The sequence below is a fragment of the Monopterus albus genome, unplaced genomic scaffold (assembly GCF_001952655.1).
Source record: "Monopterus albus unplaced genomic scaffold, M_albus_1.0 scaffold173.1, whole genome shotgun sequence".
NCBI classification, from domain to species: domain Eukaryota; kingdom Metazoa; phylum Chordata; class Actinopteri; order Synbranchiformes; family Synbranchidae; genus Monopterus; species Monopterus albus.
The window spans coordinates 52719-74170 of record NW_018128053.1 but is presented as its reverse complement, the minus strand read 5'-3'; the positions used below and the strand labels follow the sequence as shown (position 1 = coordinate 74170).

At 42.1% G+C, this 21452-nt stretch overlaps 2 protein-coding genes across 5 annotated transcripts in view; both read right to left on the bottom strand.

Annotated features, from left to right (window-relative positions):
- dock11 (dedicator of cytokinesis 11) overlaps nt 1–18889 on the bottom strand; it is a 56360-nt gene extending 37471 nt beyond the window's left edge. For all 4 annotated transcript variants that reach the window (XM_020616287.1, XM_020616288.1, XM_020616291.1 and 1 more), the window contains exons 1-12: nt 18572–18889; nt 12695–12811; nt 11385–11474; nt 10688–10770; nt 9964–10030; nt 8420–8515; nt 7753–7887; nt 6536–6719; nt 5622–5695; nt 4709–4792; nt 4364–4504; nt 2532–2813 (exon numbers count right to left, since the gene is read on the bottom strand). In XM_020616287.1, the coding sequence (XP_020471943.1) occupies nt 2532–2813; nt 4364–4504; nt 4709–4792; nt 5622–5695; nt 6536–6719; nt 7753–7887; nt 8420–8515; nt 9964–10030; nt 10688–10770; nt 11385–11474; nt 12695–12811; nt 18572–18676 (1458 nt within the window). In that variant the 5' untranslated portion in view covers nt 18677–18889. The remainder of the gene's footprint in view (nt 1–2531; nt 2814–4363; nt 4505–4708; nt 4793–5621; nt 5696–6535; nt 6720–7752; nt 7888–8419; nt 8516–9963; nt 10031–10687; nt 10771–11384; nt 11475–12694; nt 12812–18571) is intronic.
- Nucleotides 18890–20535: 1646 nt separating this feature from the next.
- haus4 (HAUS augmin-like complex, subunit 4) overlaps nt 20536–21452 on the bottom strand; it is a 3425-nt gene continuing 2508 nt past the window's right edge. Inside the window, exons 8-9 of the mRNA XM_020616295.1 lie at nt 21207–21275; nt 20536–20930 (exon numbers count right to left, since the gene is read on the bottom strand). Of these exons, the coding sequence (XP_020471951.1) occupies nt 20744–20930; nt 21207–21275 (256 nt within the window). The 3' untranslated portion in view covers nt 20536–20743. The remainder of the gene's footprint in view (nt 20931–21206; nt 21276–21452) is intronic.

Sequence of the window (21452 nt, the reverse complement as noted above, 5' to 3'; positions counted from 1 at the left end):
AGAGAATATGAAAAGGAGAGATGATCACTTGAGGGATTCATGGATTTAAAGAAAGACCACTTCATCCAAGCAAATAGGCAATCATATGGAATTCAGACTTGAAATGTCTTTTCACTATTAAATTCACCTCCTGCTTCTCTACAAGGCAACACAGGGGAAGTGGCTGCTAGTAGCTGAAGTTATACAGGAAACCCACATCTATTTTTGGTCTGGTAGAATGAGGCTGTCTTTAAGCCTTTAGTGTCACTTCACGCAAACTATAAACAGGACAGAAATTACACTGACACTAGGCCATACTGCTCATATCCATATACACACATGCAAATAAAGATCCTCTGTGGAGTGTTCTGGGAACTGACACAAGAATTTGGACGGAAGCAGAGGAAGTCATTTTGGCAATCACAAAAGTTTCATTGTAAGCAGTGAAACTGAGTGACAGTAGGCAAGGGAGCAGTTGTGTAATCTTTGCTGCTAATGCAGCTTTAAATCAAAACATGCAGACCTCACAAAATGCACATTAATAATAGAGACCATAGAAGAGACTAGCATGGTGCCAGTCGGACCGATACATCGAGGCATAACCCTGGCCGTCCTCTCCCATCTGTCCTCATTCACTGATCCTTACCAGCTGAACACATCCACACACAACTGCTTATGGTTTCAGTCTTACTGATTGATTTGGTGCTTACTGTTCATTGCCATATATTTTGCAGACTGTGGGAAAAATGTGCTTCCTGAAATAGTTCATGTCACAGCTCTGTTCTACAGTTGGTTTGTCTCTGGGGGAAAACTGCTGAAATTCCTCAATACCCACACTATGTGTATTCAATTAGTGAATTATGTAAAGAACTGCTGCAGAGGCTGCTGATGTAGCAGAGAGATGCAAGACAGGGAGGCCCTGTGCTTGGACCACACCCAGTGCACTTAAATTAAACTGAGGTCTGCAGAGCTACACTAATCACAGAGGCAGGGCCTCTGTTTGTATGTATGTGTATAACATCTTGTCTGCTACTTTAAAACTTTGAGAGATGGCGAATGGACAAACATAACATCAAGTGTATAAATGAGACATGCAGGAGTTTGAAATCATTTTATTTTTTATCTGCAGCTTTCAAACTGTATATAACAGTCTGACAGCTGCTGCATTGTCCATCTGAAATATAGCTTCTGCTCTGAGCACTTGTGATTCTTGACTATTTATCATCTCACTTTTAAGTTGTTTCTGTTTTCAGTCTGTTCTCATGATAACCCAGTCATTTCTCTTGTCATGGAAATGGAAAGTGAATATCTGAGTTTGTTTTATAACTTAACTGCTGATAATTTACAGCAGGCAACAGTCCTGCTGAGTGATATAATCACATTAATGAGCCAAGAAGCCAAAGGTGAGGAACAAATCATGAGAGTGTGTGTGTGTGTGTGCTGATCTCGCGGTCTGAGCCAAGCATAACACACACACACACACACACACACACACACACACACACACACAGACAGGCATGATCCTTTCCAGAAATAAACTCTGGATTTAAAATGCAACTAGACATAAAGCACACATCAGAAAATTGGCAAACCAATGAAATTCTCCAATCACTTGCAAATGCTAGCTGAATGAGCTAAACTGCGTTCTCAAGTGGATCTTTTCAAAGCTTTCAAAGGCTGGACATGGACCAAACAGTGCTTAAAGATACACTCACCATCTGGAAACAGTGGCATGAAAATGGAAAGCACTGCAAAGCAATATGAAAAAACAAGCTGACATAAGAGGAGAGCAGGAATTCCGTCAGCTGGTCACTTAGCCTTTATCCCACCCAGGCCGGCTACAGTCAGTGTGGGACTGCTGAGTGGTGTTACAGACATAAATGACTATTCAGCAGTGTGTCACCTCATGGAGCTGTGTAAGGACATTTAGACAGGGCTGACAACTGCATCTAGCCACAACCTAATGGGGACTGGAAAACCACCATAACGATGCAAAGAAAGAGCAATCAACTGAACTGAACTAATGCCTATTTTCAGCTATTTCTTCAAGTGGTCTATTTGCAATGAACACCAGAACAACGAGCCTCTTTAAAAACAACTAAGCATCAGTTTCACATCAGCAAAATGACATGGCTGCCACAGGTCTAACTAGCAAGCTACAGCACAGGAGCCCATGTGTTTTTTTGTTTGTAATTGAACAGCACAGGTCTAAACAAACCAATGAAATACAACAGCATTCTTCTCTAGTATTGTTTAGACTAGAGAACAATGTTTCAGGTGCCATCAGCCACTATAGCAACACTGAAAGGTTTATTGTTCCAAAAATTTCCAATAATCTTTCACTTGACTTTTATATTCTTGTTTTGATCAAATCTTCCTTTAACTCATCGAATAATCCCAGGTTCACTCTTACAAAAAGAAAAGGGCCATTGTGCTTTTCATAACTAGACCTGTATGACTAACACAACAGTGGTTCAGGTTCACACCCAGTCCTGAACAGCAGCTGAACATGCATCAGTCACACAAATGTCTAAATACAATGGAGTTTCTACCTGTGTGGGGAAGCGCAGCAGATCTTCTGATGCCCTCTGAAGGACAGGCAGGCCGTTCCCTCTCCCTGTGTCTCCGTTCACCATGAGCCCACCTCCCCCTCCTCTCTCCCTCGCTGCTCCTCCTCCTCCGCCATCTGAGTCTGATGAAGGAGAAAGCTGGCCCGAGGCGTCGGTCAACATCTCCCTGACGCAGGGCGGGTTGAGGTCAACATGGAACTCAGCTGAGATCTTACAGCTCTTGGAGACGTCAAAAAGAGCCAGGCTGATGAAGAACGGCTCCACCTGGGGTTCAGCAAAAAAATGGTTTCTCATTTCAGTGCATCTGTCAGAATTTATATCATCAGTGGGTAAATTAACTGTACATCACATTTGACACAGTTTTATATATATATATTTTACCATAATTTCTCCATTAGCAACTCACTCTAGTAATTCTTTTCCTTTTTTCATTTCACATTTGGAATTATACTTTAAATGGTCCAAAATGAGAATGATAGTTAACCCTACGTTATTCCTTCAGGGGACAGCACAGCAAAGGAGGTTTGTGGAGTTTAACTCCTAACTTAATACTAGTGTGAACACCTACAAGTTTAATGAATGGTTAAGAGACAGATTAGCCTGGAGTTACAGTAAATGCAGTGCAAAATCTCTTATTGTAAAAGGGCCACATATTTGGATGCCCATGTTTTAACATGAGGTTTATAACATATAAAATGTATATATATGTGACAGAAAACCAAAACAGGCACAGAGATGCATGAAAACTCTTCCGCCTTCATGGCCCACCTCCAATATGAGACCTCACAGGTCAGTGCCAGCCTCCCATCTGCCTGCATGAGAGAGGCTGGCAAACTAGCATCAGTATGGAATTCAGTTCAATCTGCAACATTTAATATTGTAGACCTACTGCATACACCTTCTGCCCTCATGTACATTTAGCTTACATATAGCAAATGCTGGCTCTACACTAATGCAGCAGCCTGCACTTTTCACAATGACATACACAAAGTGGTTCCTGCAGGATGGGCAAGCCTCACTCCATCCAGTAAACATTAAACTGATCTGACTCAGTTCAGTTCTTAGACCAGCCCCTCTAATGCACCGGCAAACTGAGGGAGGAAGTCTGACTCAGTATTTTATGATTATAGCAATCCACTCACATATGCTGCCTCATGCCTGCTGGGGCTCTTCACTCATGACAGATCCAACATTTCCACATTCATCAAACTCAGTTTACATACTGTTTTGAACAGATTTTCTCATAAACAAAATGAGGAAATATTACAACACTATGGAGTTGTGCCGTCCCCCATGGCCTGGTTACTTGCATTGCTTCTAGACAGGCCAATATGAATAATGAAGGTATATTATGTAGGGCAGCACTGCAGAGGCTGAGAGTAGCAGATGATACGTGGTGTAAAAAGGAAGCGGTGTGTTGAGAGGTAAACGGGTGGGGTCCACGCAGTCCGCCCGGGGGATTCAACTCGGCGGGCGAGGGGCGGCCGCACGGTGTGGGAGAATCCCCTCGACGGGACCTCTCCCCGGCGCCGGCCGGCCCCCGCTGGGCGCATTTATGCTTATGCTTTTTGAGTCTTTAAGGATTAGCCTCGACCTTGATGACAGATAGAGACAGGTTTTAGTCTAAAGTTCATCCCTTTGATAAAACCCAAGACAGTGGTGTGGTTGCCTATCTGACTGTGAACGGTTTTAGGCTAAAGTCCTTCATTGGTAGAACTGTGAGAAGAAACATAGAAAGAAGAGGAGGTTGTAGCAAAGTTATCAAAGCAAAATATGAAATGCATCTGTGCTGCGGAGGTTAAGTAATAACATACATTGGTGAGAACGCTGTCGCCCTTCTCACTAACGCAACCCTGGAGACTGAAGGTCAGATCATGGCAGCTGACCATGATGCGCCGGCCAAAACGCTCCTCTAATGGCTTCACATCTGGCTCAATGCCGGAAAAGTCCAGTCTCTGGATATCAGGAGGGGAGGAGGAGAGGAAAGGAGAAACCAGCAGAGGTCCAGTGGGGAGGGGACATGAGCAGAAGAAGGAAGAAGAGGATGAAGGAGAAGGAATGAGTGTAGATAGGGGAAAGGGGAGGAGAGATAAAGTATATTGAATCAATACTTAAATAAATAAATCATAGCCAAGTGTTCAGAGATGCATCTTGTCTACCTGTGTCTCAGGATCCAGAGAGAAAAGCTTCTGTCTGTTCTCGTTCCTGTTGATCTTATTGAGCTGGTCTGTCTCCCTGGTGTACTGCAAACACACAGAGAAATAAAATGCATCGTCATATAATGTATTAACCATTTGCCATGTTTTACCAGTTTATTTAACCAGTCACCTTGCTATCTATCTATATATATGTTATATTGTATTCTGTATTTGTGATTTCTGCTACATTTGCGATTCTCATGCATACAATAAAAACTTATGGATTTTATTTTTAGAGAAGCCGGGAAAAAGGTGATGTTCAGGTTATAATGAACCAATAAGACTGAAGAAAAGCTGTCAGCAGACCCAGACAGGAAGGGAACGAAGGGCATCAAGAGACAAACATATCAACCCCTCAGGTCACACTAAGAGTCCCAATCCATCTCCTTGCCCACTTCTCCTCCCCTTGTTTCTGCACTCACTGTGTCCAGCCTGCAGAAAACCTCAAGTGATCTTTTGCTGGAATGGCCCAGAGCAAACACTCTGAAAACATCAGCACAGAGCACTGAGGGCTCTGTTCTGTGTGTAGCTCGGGGTTTATAGACATGTTACAGCAGCAGGGTCTCTGTGGAGTAAATACCACTGTTCTCAGGCTTAGACAGACTCATGCAGTGAGTCAAACAAAAGAGCAGCTCCTCCATCATCTCAACATTTATAAAAGGCATCATTTAGCTGATTACTATTCATGTCATTAAATTCTTATAAGGAGACAAATGTTTCCCTTTTCATTTTATCACTATAAAAAATACATTACACCAATAAACCTGTCCATAAGGGGTGTAAATAACTAACATGTCAATGTGAAATCTTCAACCATTTCTGTATACATCTTAGTAACTGAGTCAGTCAGTCTGAGTTAACCCATGTTTCATACCTTCATAAGTTCAGGGTGTAGGCTCCTCCCCAGGCTCTCCAGCAGGCTGTCACCTTTACCTTGGCTGTCATCATCTGATTGGACAGGACAGTGATCACACATGGATTGAGGTCGATTTGACAGAGACAACAAATCCCGCTACTGCACATCAGGCCCAGCAAAACGCTGCTTACACAGTGTTTCCTTTTGGCTCCCTTTGTGTCTCTGCAGGAGTTTATATCTTTCAGTCTACTGGCCAAATTACAAAGAGGCCATTCACTATTCTGCTGACTTTCAGGTGACACATGATGGACTGAGTGAACTCAACTGACCCTCCATCTTTCTGGATAACTCTCCAGCGTCTTGTGAGTAGCTTGGAGATTTGTGACCAGCTAGGCCTATAGGGTCTCACTAGAATATTATTATATATTATTTAAAAAAAACTGTCTCACAAATGCCAGCATAACATACAGTATGCAAACTGAATAACTCTGCTGGCATTCTTCCACAGCCCAGGACAAGAAACGAGTTCAACAGTTCACCATAACGGCACCGTAAAGAAACGCACACTAGAGAGAATTTGGGAGTGAAACTAAAAACCAAAACAGACAAATTTAAGTCTTCAGACCCCTGAGCTTCAATTTACTTGTACCTGCACAGCTGAACATCATTCAGATGGAGTTACAGCTGATGTGCAAGCATATTACAACTGTCTCTCCACTGGCAGCAACAATACTCCAAGTGTAGTGTAAAGCTTATTTACTGCCTGTGTATGTGATATGTAAGCAGCTAAACAGTCATAGTATGGAGCCTGGATTAGGTGTGTGTGTGTGTGTGTGTGTGTGTGTGTGTTCGGGGGAAGAATTCACATATCTGTGAAGTACTTTTTACTTCACAGATATGTTAGTGCTCAGATATAGGTGTCGACAACTCACCCAGGGCGCAGTCCAGTGACTCTGCACCATTCCTCCTGTCCTGGCCGGCCTCAATGCTACTCTGCAGAGCCTGTTTCAGCGTAGCCACCCACTCCTCCATCTCTGCTTCGCTGTCTGCAGCCAGGAAGTGGCTGTAGCGGTCTTGCATCTTCAGCTCGAAGCCATTACGGCGCATTTTAGGACTCTGTCAAAAGAGTCGTTATTTTGTTTAGTTTAATTATTTTATTTATGTATTTTTACTTCAAACAAAACAATAATAAATCAAATCTCATGCACAGTAAATACAAAAACCAAAAACTACAACAATAATGTCAGGGCAACACAAAAGGAATAAAACAAAAAAAGAAAAACATACAGTAAAGTCAGTGTCGCATTTAAGAGATCTTTTAAATGTGGCACCGACTCAGCTGGGGGCAGGGAGGTTGGTTTCACAGTGCTGAGCTTAACAGTAAAAGCATGATCCATCTTAATGCCCGGACGATGGAGCTCTGAACAACATGTGGGTTTCACTTCTGGGGATCTCGGTGTAGAACAAAGAGATGTACAGCAGAACCAGACCAGGGGTTTACAAGTGATTAACAGAATCTCATTCTGAAATGAATAGAGAGCCAGTGTAATTCAGCCAACCTTGGACAGGTGCAAAACCTGGTTTACATGTCAAAAACAGAAGCTTTCACATTACACCCGCTGGCCAGAATGAGTCGCTCACTCTGCCTATTCATCTCCTGAGTGTGTTCATCAAAGTGAAAGCGTCCTGGCAGCCTCTCCACTCAGTGCGGTCTGAATGAGGAACCAGGCTGTGCCATGAGCCAGTAGATGCAGCCCCTATAGTCTGTGGGGAACAGATTTTCTTGCCCCAGTCAGGGGAAAGCAATAAATTTACCCAATCAAAGCTCCTGGAGCGTGATGAGACAAGGAAACTCACTGACATTCATCAGTGTATGAATGAAAACACCCACAGCGGGAAAAGAGAAGTACACAAAGAGTTTACAAGTTGGTCAAACTGCAAGAAAATTCTGCTGCAGTTACGTAGGCTTGTCAACGGTGCATTTGGTGCGTGTTTTTTTTTTTTTTTCAGGCCTCTATACCTGAACGACATCTATGCAGGAGTCCAGGTAAAAGTTGTGCAAACTGCAAGAAAATTCTGCTGCAGTTACGTAGGCTTGGCAACGGGGCATTTGGTGCGTTTTTTTTTTTTTTTTTACAGGCCTCTATACCTGAACGACATCTATGCAGGAGTCCAGGTAAATGGATCCTTTGGTTTCCTTGCAGTTCTTCTCATCTTTGTAGGAGTTGAGGATGTAGGAGCCGTCAGGGAGCTGAGACAAGTAGAAGTACCTCCTTTTGAACACCTGTAATCAACAGCAAGTCAGAATGACTCGTATCACAGCTCCTTACAGAAAAATGCAGAATGAAATGAGGTTTCTGAACTGTTGTTATTGCCTACATTTATTGTTATTGCTCCGTTAACCAAACCATCTATTTTATCGATTAATCTTTTAGGCCTTTTATCATTTACATTTAAGGCTCTTTGTTTTTATATTTACAACTGCTTCCACTGCAGTTACTGTTAGTTTTATGGCCTTATTTTGTTTAGTTCTATTTTATAAAGCCCATGGAGACCACTGACAAGTGCTGTAGCAGAGTTCTATTGTCATAGTTTATGGTTCGTGCACCTGTAGACAGTGATTTCTTAATATTAATATACAGTACGATGGGATATAATAACAGACTAGGAGGGAGAATTGTATAACTGTAATGGTGTATCATCTATGAAGGAGGGCATTGCCTTGTCTACCTAGTTTGTTGTGAAGCCTGTGTGATGTTTCATTTGTTGCTGTTGTGCAGTATGAATGTCAGACAGCAGGTCTGGTGATGACTCACCCTCATGGAGACAGACAAACTGCTGTTGATGTTGGCTTTATGTAGCCAGCCCTGTTTCATGATGCCGCCCCTCTGAGAGCACAGTGATGATGTGTCCTGACAGATACAAACACAGGCGATCATTTGAGACGGGGCCATCTTTATTTAGGTGAATGCTTCTTACAGAGAAAACGTCACGTACATGTAGAAAACACAGGCTCAAAAGCCTGATATTACTGCCAACATTTACAGAACTTAATACATCTGCACGAAACATTATTCATTCTTTTCTGATAAGTAGCCAGTTGTGAGAAATGCTCACTGACCACAGTTGCAGTATATTAGCATCTGATCATAAATCAGAATCAGTCGCGTTACTGCAGCCTTGCCACCTCACAACTGTCACGGGACCGTTCATCAGTACCACAAAACACACAAACATTCATCACAAGAGACTGGTCTCTTAGCGAGCACTCTCACAAACAAACCCACACCCGCCCACTCGGGGGCAAAGCATCTAGCCACTTAGAAGAATTTTCAGCACAAGGAGGCCTCATTCACCTAATGTGAGCCTGGAACATGACACACACATCATGTCACTGAGTGAAAAGGGTTGAGGTGTGTAAAGGTGTCCTGTCAAGATGAGTCTAATCACACTGAAGTGACGCTTTGTCCTGTGTGCATCACACATCACCCTCTCCCTACAGCTTCGTCCTCTAATCTAATTGGCTGTCAGATCTCCTGCAGCTCCCGCCCATCCTTCCTGTTCTTTCCTCACACACTCAGACTAACAGTGTCCGACCACCATGTACACAACCTTCACCGCGCAGTCACATACTGCATCCGAGTGCATTATTATTGATTTATTGTCATGAAATTGCAGGAGAAGGGAAAAGATCAAATAAAAGACAAAAAAGCAAACATTTTTACTGGTAGATCCTGTATAGAAGGAAGACATAAGGGTTGAGTGCCCTACATACTATTAGACAGGAACAATAATGCAATATAACACTAGCATGGACCATAAAAGAGCCATCTCACTGCCCTTCCCTCCAGGCAGCAAAAAGCATTCATCTTCCTTCAATTAAACCCATTCTGTTTCTATGTTTGTCCATGTCCTGCCCGAGGGTAGGGGGAGGAGGATCAATAAGAGCTATTTATAGGACATATAAAGCATCTGGTTTCACAGCCCCATGCTCTGTGTCCATGGACTGACGCTGCTGGGTGGACGAAAAGCCCAGCAAGCCATACTGTAAGTCACTGGGACAATCACCAGTTCAATGCATGTCCATGCTGAGCATAGCTTTCCTCTTTGCCTGCATTTTCAGATACATTATTCAGACATGCTGAATAAGCCAATTTTGTGTCTCATCTCGGCAATTCAAAATGATTAAAAGGGATCCTTTTAATTTCTCTGAAGGGTTTATAGCCCATCACTAAAAGCTGTGCCTGGATGTATGGTGCACTCTCTTCATAAAGGGTCTGGTGAGGCAACTGCAGACCACTCGACCTCCCTGCCGTGATTAATTTCAGTGATCTAACAACGCTGCGGCCCCTCTACTCACCTCGTCTTTGGCGTCTTCATCGACCTCAAACACGTGAGCTGGCAGCTTGTCTGTCTTCATGCCTTTGCTTTGAAGAGACAGTGAGAGAGGGTCAGCAGCCTTCAATAAATCAGCCCCCTCCCCTCTGTACTTCACCGCAGTGAGGTCAGGTGAGTTCTTTCCAACTTTACTCTTGATAAAGCACGTAGCAAATTACTGTCTGATTTAAACACATCTTGCACCGTCTCCACTTCCATGTCCGTCCTGTACTGCTCAGTAAATCTTGCACCCCAGTGTTTAACGTTTTCATCCTATGGATTTTAACAGGTGTTTGGACAATGATGTCCCACTTGTCCAATTCACTCTAACTTATGGTTTAAGTGCAGGATGCACTGATAAAATTATTTCCTTAGCAAGCTTTATCACAGTTGAAATACAGCATGAATTCAAAACATCTGGGCTGCATCTGTTGTGTCAGAGGAATATTGCGCTGATCTCAGTGCAGTTATTTCAGTTTGTATACAATCTTTTCTGTCTTCCCTGAAGCATAAGCTCTGTTAATATACAAGAACAGTGTTTTATCTCAATCAGACCCATGTGAGATGACCTATTCTCTTGTACACATTACATAGTTGGCAGTAAAACCTCTGATGATGCTCTGCACAAACTGAGTTCTAACCCTCTAAATTTCTGCACATATCCAGACTGCATTGCTAATTTCTTTTTTTTTTTTAATCTTCCTTACCTCGGCAACATACGGAAGTCACCAGAGTAAGCCTCATATTTGTAGTTGATCACACGCCAGTCTGTGTTGTACATCTTGATGCACTGCCAAACAGGTCAGCACAGAGAGCTGGATTAGGAGCAGCAGACATATAGAACAAACAGCCCTGCCGTGACTTCGGCTTGGTATTACTCAGGATGGTTGTCGTTGCGCACATCACTTTTTATTCAGTGTGAAACTGCAAGCAGAAATTCTCAGTTAGGTTGACTGAATGGAGCTTGGTTCAGTAGAAGCTGAGTAAGCCTGGGTCTGTTTTAGCAGTCTCTGTGACAAGTTGTTTCCATGCTATATCATCCTCATGAGAGCTGGCTGCAGTACACAGGCTCAGAGCCTGGCAGGAGCAGCACAGTGTGTCCACATCAGGCCAAGAACGGTCTGGTTCTCATTGCTAATACAATACATCATCAATGCTTCATGTGTTTCCTACTGGCCTGTGTACTCTGTGTTTCTTTATGTGTTTCAAGTGATTGCTTTAGGCTGAAGTCATGTGTGAAGTTGTCAGGAAACCATCTCTTGTCTAAGATTTGAATGAGATTCTTATAAACAAAACAAGTAAAAGTCATATACATTATTGAGAAGATTTAATGTCTTGGTTATTTTTAGAAAGCACCAGATGTCACTGCTGAGCAACACACACAGGACAGCAGGATTATTGTACCTCCTTGGCAAACAGACTCCTGGCCTCCCGCTCAGCATTCTGGGGCACTGAGGGAACAACAGTCCTCCTCTGCCGTGAGATCTGGGACTCCTGCTCGAGTACACACGCACACACACACACACACACACACACACACACACACACAACATGTTGGTGATACTTCTTTGCCATCTCATAAAACTGTAGCACAGCAGAAAACCTCACACAACAGGCAAAGGGAAAGGGAGTGAGAGTGAAGCGTGTGAGAAAACAGAAGGCAGAGATACAGAGAAACATGTGTCAACAGATTCGCTGAGGATGGGAAAAAGATAGACAGCGAGATGTGCTTCTAAACAAAACCACATGTGTGAAGCAGCGCCAGTAAACACACAGCAGCGGTGCATTGCATTTGACTGGCCAGGACTCTTGGGCTGACCCACAAAAAAACTGAGCCTCATGAGTCGGGGTGAACAGTGTTTAATGATGGGAAATCTATCTTTATAAAGTGATATTTTACAGCTCTCTGTTGCTGCTTGAGTCAGGCAGTTTTAGAAGAAAAATGTTGCTTCTTTGGCTGTTTACTGTGGAAATTTGCACTGGACCCACATACTGGAGGCTGTGGAGTGAACATCAGTGGTGGAGGAGATCCATAGTTTACAGAGTTATGGCCCTGGCCCCTGATTCACAGTCCAAATAAACAGCTAAACTGTTTTACAGGTTTACCACCAAAAACACAGTAGTTCTGCTGCTTTAAATACAGAATGTGTATTGTCATGCGACTCATTTAAAGGATATATTAAGTGTATAACAGCTTGTGGCTGCATTTCTATCTGTTATAACAACACTGGCTTCACCAAGGTAATTGCTGAGATCTGGGACAGTGAAAGAGATGTACACTGATAATACGATTAGACAGGTTAAAAACAACTGTTTAACAGATTCATTTGAAGGTACATCAAAGCGGGAGGGCACCTGAAGACCTTGAGATTTGTGCGCTTGTGTCTCCTTAGCTAGGCCTATGTCACAGCAATCCATTTTGTAGGAAACTAGATTTGTACTTAACATTTTACAACACAGCAAAAGGCATCTACAACAACAAATGCTCCAAGATATTTTTAATCCCATATCTCAGCCAGCCAATTATAACAATGTTCTTAATTAGTGATAACTTTGGAAACAGACTGATGAAAAATGGGGAGAACTGAACTACCCTGACAATTTACTGTGAGGAGGCAGTAAACTGCTTGGTTCGTGACTTCGTGTGGTGATGGAGGCAGCCCGAGCTAGAGCCAGCCCCAGAGGGCACAGCGGTGGAGGATGAAGAGACTCACCGAGACATCGTCAACGGGGCAGAGCAGCAGGTCTCGATGGGGGTCACTGTGGATCTGGGCCTTTCTCTGAAACACCACGGCCTCATAGTCCAGTGGTTCAATGATCTTTGGCTGCTCCTGAGAGGCAAAGACAGACACAACACCAATTTCAGTCTCATGTTCTGATCATGTTTTCTTTTACTTTTCTGATTTTTATTGTGACACGCTCCACACAGCCCTGCTACATGAAAGCAGTTAACAAGAGTTCACTCCCAGAAGCCTTTCACCACCCGTGTCACTGCAGAGCCACAAGAGACCGGAAAGAGAACCATAAACCACAGGGCAGAGCAGCAGTTGCTCAGAGAAATGGGGGTGGATTTTAAACAAATGGCAAAAGCTGAAGAAAGGGAAATGACTGAGAAGAAATATGTAGGCAGTAACAGAACAGAAAAAGAAGGCGAGACAAAAATGCACTCCAAAAGACTCTAGTATTTGACTTGAATGATGTGAGTGGACACATGTGCTTAGCAGAGGCATATGTAATAATGAAACAAAAAAATATATTTTTCCACATACCACTCTGCTGTTCTTACTAACCTTCTTAACTTCCTGTTTTGAGTTTCATAGAGAAGTGGGTGATATATAAATGAGCCGCCCCATTATGTCAAAGAGGCCTGTAAGCTAAAACCAAGCATTCCACAACTAGGTCACGATGTGATCACAAGTATAAACCACCACTTGGAAAGAATCAGAATTAATTCCAAGAAAGTGCCACTTTAAGCCGAAGCTGAGCAGAGGAGACGGTGATGAATAGCTAAGCCAATAGGCTTTGGCTGAGCAGCACCAGTAGAGGACCTGTAGGGATTTGCTCAGCTTCTGTGCCACATTACTGAGCCACTGCCACTGAGGCTGTGGGCAAGACATGCGGGGCAGCCGACATGAACAGGCCCAGTGGGGAGGAGGAGTTTATGAGTTTCCATGTGGACTTGAGTCAGAGTTCCATTTAAGTGTGTGGGTGTGGGTGTGGGTGTAGGTGGGTGGGGGGTTGTCAGACAGCTACAGCTGGCTTCACTCTGTCACTGGGTGCACTGACGTGCGGTTACTCTGGAAACAAGCTTATACCTGGGTAGAGGCCTTTTAGACATATGCAGATTTATTTTATTGTTCCCAATTAATTCTGTAAAACATGCCGTTGTCCCCATAAATTCACTAAAAACATATCTGCCAAATTGCCTTTTTAATGAGACATCTGAACAGTTTGTGATTTCACAGTGATATGCATATGTTTTTCCAAACTTTACGCTTGATTGCTGCTTATTTACTGTATATGATTTGTGCTTGAAATATTTGAAACATATACTACACAGAGGCTTAAAGTTGCAAAAGTCATGTTACTCCACATTGTCCGACAGCATCACGTTTTGTAGCTGATATGTTTGTTATCTTTGGAAGGTTTTGGATATTTCTCACTATCCTATAACCTTACAGAGAACTAAAACTGCACAGGACAGCAGTAAAGACTTAGGCTCTGCAAACAAAACAAAAAACCTGTGCACTGAGAGCAAAGCTCATAGGTCAGCAACCACAATAGACAAACTGCAAACAAAGTAAAGAGCATTATATTATATACAATATAAACACTCACTCATATTCAGAGGTGTTCCTAATATTCTGACCCTCTCATTATGACAAAAATATATAGACACCTCTGAATATAATGTAGTCCAGTACAACACCACCTTTAATTATGACTTCAATAATAAACATAATACTGAATTTATACATTTGACAATTTCACCAAAAACAAACATTTTGAGCTTCGTAAACACAGATGTGAAGGTGGAAGTGTTACACTGAAGTGCACACAGTACATTTGTACAGGTGCACCTAATAAAGTCTTTTTTATGAAAATAGTTCTGATTCAATCCGTTTGTTTGACATACATAACTTTTTTTTGGTTGCAAGGAAATTTATTTTGATTGTAGTACCAAAGTTTTGCTTTCAAATGTTTTCTAGTAGTATAGTTTAAGGGCTTTAAATATTCATCTGGAATGTCCTAGACAAGATAACCTGTGAAATAAGCTTGATATCCCTTCAGATTTTTCACTGTAGGATCCACTTTCGCTTTCTTGGTTGACCGCATAAACCCTACATCTCACATTTTTGAACCATTAATTTAAATGAAACTTTCCTAACCCTAATATTAAAGGTGCACTACGTAGCATCGCTGTTACTTTCCCACACACATTGACTCCTTAGTAGACGACCAGCCGCCTGAGTGGCAGCAGAACACAAGGCTTATGTATGAGTCTGCTGAAAGCTTTGCTTCCTGTCATGTGCAACCAGCTGCACCGCAACACTACAAGTCAGAGGCAACAGCTTAGCTGCACACAGCACACCACTGCAACACTGATCATGTTACAGTGAGAGAAAGAGGGAGGAGAAGCAAGCTCAGAGAGAAGGAAAAGAGAAGAAGACAGGCAGCAGTGAAGCCAAAGTCTCACTGAATGAGAAACAGAGAAACACAAAAACACCAAAAAGGATATGGCCCAACACTTGTATAACTATATGATGCATGCAACCAGGACAACTATCAACCTGAACGGAGAACACTCACACCACTCACCAAGGACAAAACAGCTCCCAGTCTGCCTCCAGGGGCCTGTGATGATGATGATGCTAGTGAGGGTGCATTTCCAGATGTCTGTCCCGTTACAGTCAAGCAGATGTAAGGCACTCGTATCACACTGGGAGCGAAACTTACACCTCGACACAACAGATGAGTGCGCTCACAGACATCAGAACAGTACAAAGCATCTGTCCCACAGCTGACCCCGCTAGGTGATCCAATCTGTGTGTATGAGCTACACAGACACACAGCAGCTCAACCCAGGGAAGAAAGGAGCCAAGCAAGTCTCTGTATATAAACAGAGTTTGTGGCTGCATCCGCATCATTTCCCATCAGGATTTAAATACCAAAATAGAAGCAAATGATTTGGAATTGAAGTTTCCATTATCCAACTTAAGTGTAGAGAGCTACAAAATACAAGTGTTTTTCCTAATCATTTTAACTTGCTTATTTACGGGATTATAATGATGGGTTGTTGTCTAAACAATGGGAGACTTTTCTCACCCACCCCCAAATAGTGTATTTAATCTTTTATTTTATCTACAAGTCATTACATGCATAACTGTAGAGACACAAGGTTTCACAGGACAGTGACATCAGCTGTTCCAGCCATACACGGTGACATTTAAATGCAGACTGACATGTGTAGTTGGGTGTAAGATCACACAGAGGCTGATGTTTCTGTCATCCGCGCCCTAAAAGTCGAGCGATTTTGCTTTTACCTGTGAGCAGTGGTTCACAGACCTTTTCTGTCATGCCCTCATTTGAAAGCCAAAAGCATTTCATGCACACCATACGCCTTAAATGCACTAGATTTTTATTAACATGACACTAAGGAAACTAATAACAAGTAAAGTTGAATTTTCATAAAATAAAATGATAAAGGGCACAGCTTAAATGCACAAAAGTCACCACAGACTGCCTACTAACCTAAAACTTGGCGGTTTTACAGGCATTATCAGCAACCCACATAAGTCAGACTCCCAAGTCCTTTGCGTAGCAGGAAAAGCTCAGGTGGAACTAACGACATTAATAGTGGCTCTGCTCCAACAAATACTGCAAGCTGCATGTAATTATTTTATGCTTTACACCTGTGTTTGTCAAGTCAAAATTTCTGCTGTAAACAATTCACTCTACATTATAACCCTTAGTCATGTGCACCCATCCTGCAATGGGTGCACATGACCCTCCAACTGTACCAATGTGAACCACTTAAAGCTACGCTGCCTAATTTCTTTCAATCTGCTAAAGGGAGACTCACCACATCCCGTCTGATTTTGACTTGCTTTATCAGACAATGTGTAAAACCTTGATTCGTTTATCAGTGAATTGGTCTGTTATAATATCTGAAAAGCACCAGATATTCTGTTTCTTATCATATTAGACAAAAGAAAGCCAAATAATGTTCACATTTGAAAAGCCAGAAGCAGCAAAACTTTGGCTTTGTTTGCTTCCAAAATGACATTTCATTATCAAAACAGTTATCGAATGATTTATTCCTTATTGGTTTAGATTTTGATGATAGTTGTACAGTTGTGCAGCACTAACATACAGTATGTGGCCCTGCTCTTTATGTGTACCTGCTAGTCATCACATAGCCTGAGAATATGTAGCAACTCTTGTGTTTAAACTGGTATCTAGTCTGTGTTGATACTAATATCGAGCCTATGTTACCAGAGGATTTCCCCATGTGAACACACCAGAGAGTGACTAGGAAGCAGTAACCCACATGGCAGCAGTTGTCTGTATGTCAGAGGTTATTCTTTTTAGAATCAAGTAGTCCTTTAGGTAACTGTATGGTCTCTTCTAATGTTCAGGTATAATAGACCACTAAACACAGATGAACTCCAGGACGACCAATAATCACTGACAAATCAGCTGATGGAAATTCTCATAAAGCAGTTTAGCCCATAGGTTGTCTGGATCATTTAGAAATAAAAAAAAAGTTCCTTGTTATAAACTTTATTTGACTTTCTGCTTAAAAACATGTCAAATCAATTTGCTCACTGGGAAATTAAAAAAAGAACGAGCACACAAACACACAGTGGGAGCATGGTGACAGCATGCCTGAGGGAATCCCCATGCACCCTCCACAAAGCAGCATGTGTTCTCAGTTACCAAGCCAACCATTTGCTCCAGAAACCTAAACCTGCTTCTCTACAACTGACAAAATACATAATGCACACATGAGCACGTGGCTGCACACACTCCCACCTGTTCTGGAAATCAGAACCTTATCACAAGATTATTATGCTGCAAAACTCTTTGTGTCACACTCCCCAAGATGATCATAAGGCTACGGGGTAATCCCAGAGGAACAAGAGTTCATATCTCCGATACAAACACATCCAGCTCCGTTCTCTAAACAACCAACGATGAGTTGCAGTTTGTCACTGTCACATATAAGAAGGTTACCAGATGGTTTTAGGTAGAACAAGCATCATTTCAACATGTGACCATCAATCTGCACCATCATCACTGTGACTTAGTGGCATGAAAATGATTTCACACACAAATGGGAGTGCATATACACATCAGTGCTGTGCCACCAGGGATCCTAAATGCAATTCATCTCAAGCCACTGCGCCTAATCCCTCCTCATTATTGCAGTCTGTCCCAAGGCACCAGCACTGCTGCTCAGTCAAATGATCTTTTGCTTTGCACTCTCATCATCATCAATACACAGCAATTACAAGGACATGCATGAACTGAACTGCATTCCATTTCACAATGTGGCCGTTTCCAGCAGAAATAAAGAGGCACACAGCGCGCCAAGGCAAAGACAGGGAATCCATGCTGCAGCTGTCCAGCTGGCACTGCTACTCAGCCGCCAGTCGGCACACAAAGGGATCCGCACCACATTCACAAACCATGTGTGCCTGTGAGGACAATGTCACACTATTTTCTAATGCAATTTAGAAAACCAAGCCAACATATGGGAGCCGATCTCACGGTATGTAATCATTTAACATTACACGGTGCGTAGCACTGCTGGAAAATCGGTTCAGTGCATTCAGCAGAGCCTCGCAGGAGCTGTAAAGGTTGGTAGGACAAGCGCAGTGCATAAAAACTGAAAGGAAAAAAAACTGAAATGAGCCGACTAGGGGTGTGCGGATAAACCAGAAAGGCAGCCGGATAATTAGAAAACAGTAACAGAAATGCGCACCCTCCTCAAAGGGACAGAGGGGACAGGAAGTTAGCGGGCCAACCGGTTGGGTACATTATCTCTGTTAACTAAAATGACCGCCGGCGATCCACAGACTGCTCACCACAAGGTCCACGGTGCTCCTCACAGCCTCCGAAACGCTCTGCCTGACTTCCGCGGCCGTCCCAGGTTTGCTTAATCTCTTTGTGAATTTTCGCACCTCGGACATGGCGCTCCTCTGGGTAAAATCCGCTTCGTATGTCCCGGTGTGACTGTGAGCATGCCGCGATACCGGATGCAGCGGCAGCAGCTCTGCTGTGTGACAGCCAGATGTGGGTTGTGTTGGCGGTGAACCAGCCAGCTGTTCGCGTCGCGAGGCGGGGCTGGTGCTGCTGATGAGAGAACAGAGATGGGTTAACACGGCGAGATGCTTCACTCCTACCTGCTTCCGTCAGTGGAGAGGACTTAACAAAGACCGTGAAGAGTGGGAGTGTACCCGACAGCGTTTCTTACCGATTTGGAAATTTAACCTTTATTTGTGGACCACACACAAATGGTAACTTTAATGAATGAAGGAGCTGAAAACTGTTTGTGAACAGGAAGTTGGCTCATTTGGCAGCTGGAATTATAAATGATTGGACATAGAATTAAAGAGTGTCAAAAACAGCAAACATCCATTATTTTGTCTCTAGGGCTTCAGTCTGTGCCAATTTTAAAATGGTTAAACCACCTCTTATGTTCATTTCTCAGGAACAGCAGTGATGTTCCTGGGCTAATTTTACCATTACTAACCTTCTCAGTCATTATTTAGTGCAATGGTGTTCTTTACCTGTCACAGATTATGGTTCAATGAGGATACTGCACTCGTTTTTCATAATAAAGTCATGTTAAAAGTTTGTATTAAATGTACATTGGAAATACCTACATATAAAATGCATTACCTTTACATGACACTGATTTTTTTTTAAATTAAATTTTACATTTTGAAATCTTTTTTATGAAGTGTTGTTTACATCTATTAAGCCAAGCAGAAGAAGTTTCATACCAATAAAATACTTTTAACTATTGTTTTTAGATTTTCTAACTTTACAAGATCATTCATTAAATGTAATTCATGTAATAATAATAATGATAATTAGAAAAGTAAAGCAAGGACACCTGCTAAAGATGCATTATTTCCAATAAAAGTGGGAATCGATTAGGATATGATTTAAAAATGGAAGAATGAAGATGTCAGTCACAATTTAAAGCATACTGCCATCTTTTGGACAAGACTGGAAACTGCAGGTCAAGGACAAATGTTCTTTTTCTCTGAATACTACATTCTACATAGTTTTTGTGAGGATAGTACCAGAAAATCATATTTCACATTATCACATCATATTGTTGCTCTCCTCTCAATATATTCATAAAATGTACAGAATATGTAGGCATGGGACATCTTAATGAAACTGAGTTATAGACCATTTTGGAAAATGTGCTGCCCCTCAGCCCCATCTCAAAGAGTCATCTTCAACTTGCATCTCCTGCTATGTGACAAAATAATATTACTTAATAGGTCCATCAATAGGGACACTGATTACAGTAGTGCTGAAAAGAATGACACCTGTACAGAATTAACTGGACAGGATAATGGGGGCAATATCAAATAGTGATGGACCAAGCCTTTACAAGGATTTACAAAATATGGCATTTGTTTAAAAAAAAAAGGAAAAGAAAGAATAAAATGCTAGTGGCATCAGTTACACACACTACATTGGCCATACACACCAAGCAAGGTGTTTTGTTACTGCATGACATCTACCTTAGGTGTATCTTACATGTCTGGACCAGTCTTGTGTATAACATGCCCACTTTTTATCTGCAGTGAGAACAGATGTCAGCTCACAGAAGCACATTATATAGATATAGGGCATTGCTTCTATTCTGATTCCTGGGGAAGAATGCATTATTTTAGTTCAGTTAAACCAAGCAAGCAGTTTGTGTTAAACTGCATCTTATTCACAGACAGATTTGGACAGGAAGAATCTACTAAACAAACCTAGAAAAATAAACGAGTTTAGGTAAAAACAAAGAAAGCAAAAATGCTGCATTTGACTCAATTTATTGAAGATAATTAAATATTTTTCAATTAAGAGTTATGAGAGCCTGTAGTCAGCCCATGCTACACAGTTACTAAAGGCCAAAAGTATGCACAGTTTCTGTGTCAAGTGTCCAAAAGCCGGCATCTCATTGTAAACAATGACACACTATGAAAGAGAGTGGCAATCTGTTCTACCAGCATCAGATATGATCTTCACTTGTCACTGTGCTGGGTGAACTCCTTCAGAGCCCAGTTTTTCATTTCTATCTCCTGTCGTAATCTGCAGTACTCCTCAGCCAGGGCCTCAAACTCTTTGCCCAAGATCTCAAAAGAAGCCAGTTTTAACTCCACAGACTGCTTCTCGAGCCGACAGGCCTTCAACTCAGACTCCAGCTTCTCTCTGAAATTGACATGAAGCAGAAAAGACTTAATTTTCAGCATTAGCCCAGCCAGACTGTAGCTCCTGTTAATAGCTTTACTGAAGTCTTGGATAAGGAGAGATTTAAAGAACACCATAATAGTGAGAAATAGTATGCATGTCTTCCACTACCATCACTAAGTTGTCCTCCAGAAAATATCTATGCTCAAAGTGCTCCAGTGGAGAAACATGAACAATATTGGCATTTCATGATAAACATTAGAAACAAGTCAGACAGAATGACACAAAGTCTCTTGCCTTATCTTTCTATGAGCAGATATTGTGTCACTTGTGTAGGTGTCCAGCTGAATTTCCACCATCTCGGTCCTTGGAAGGAAACAAAAAAAAAAAAGCAGATGTGAGAAACAGAACTGGATGTATGCGTATTGTTTCTTCTTTTTTGTCTTTAATATAATAGTTTTACTATGTTTGACCCTGAAATTTTGGTATTACATGCTAAATAAAAGTAGTTATCATGGTTTAAAATGCCAGTATGTGTAGGGA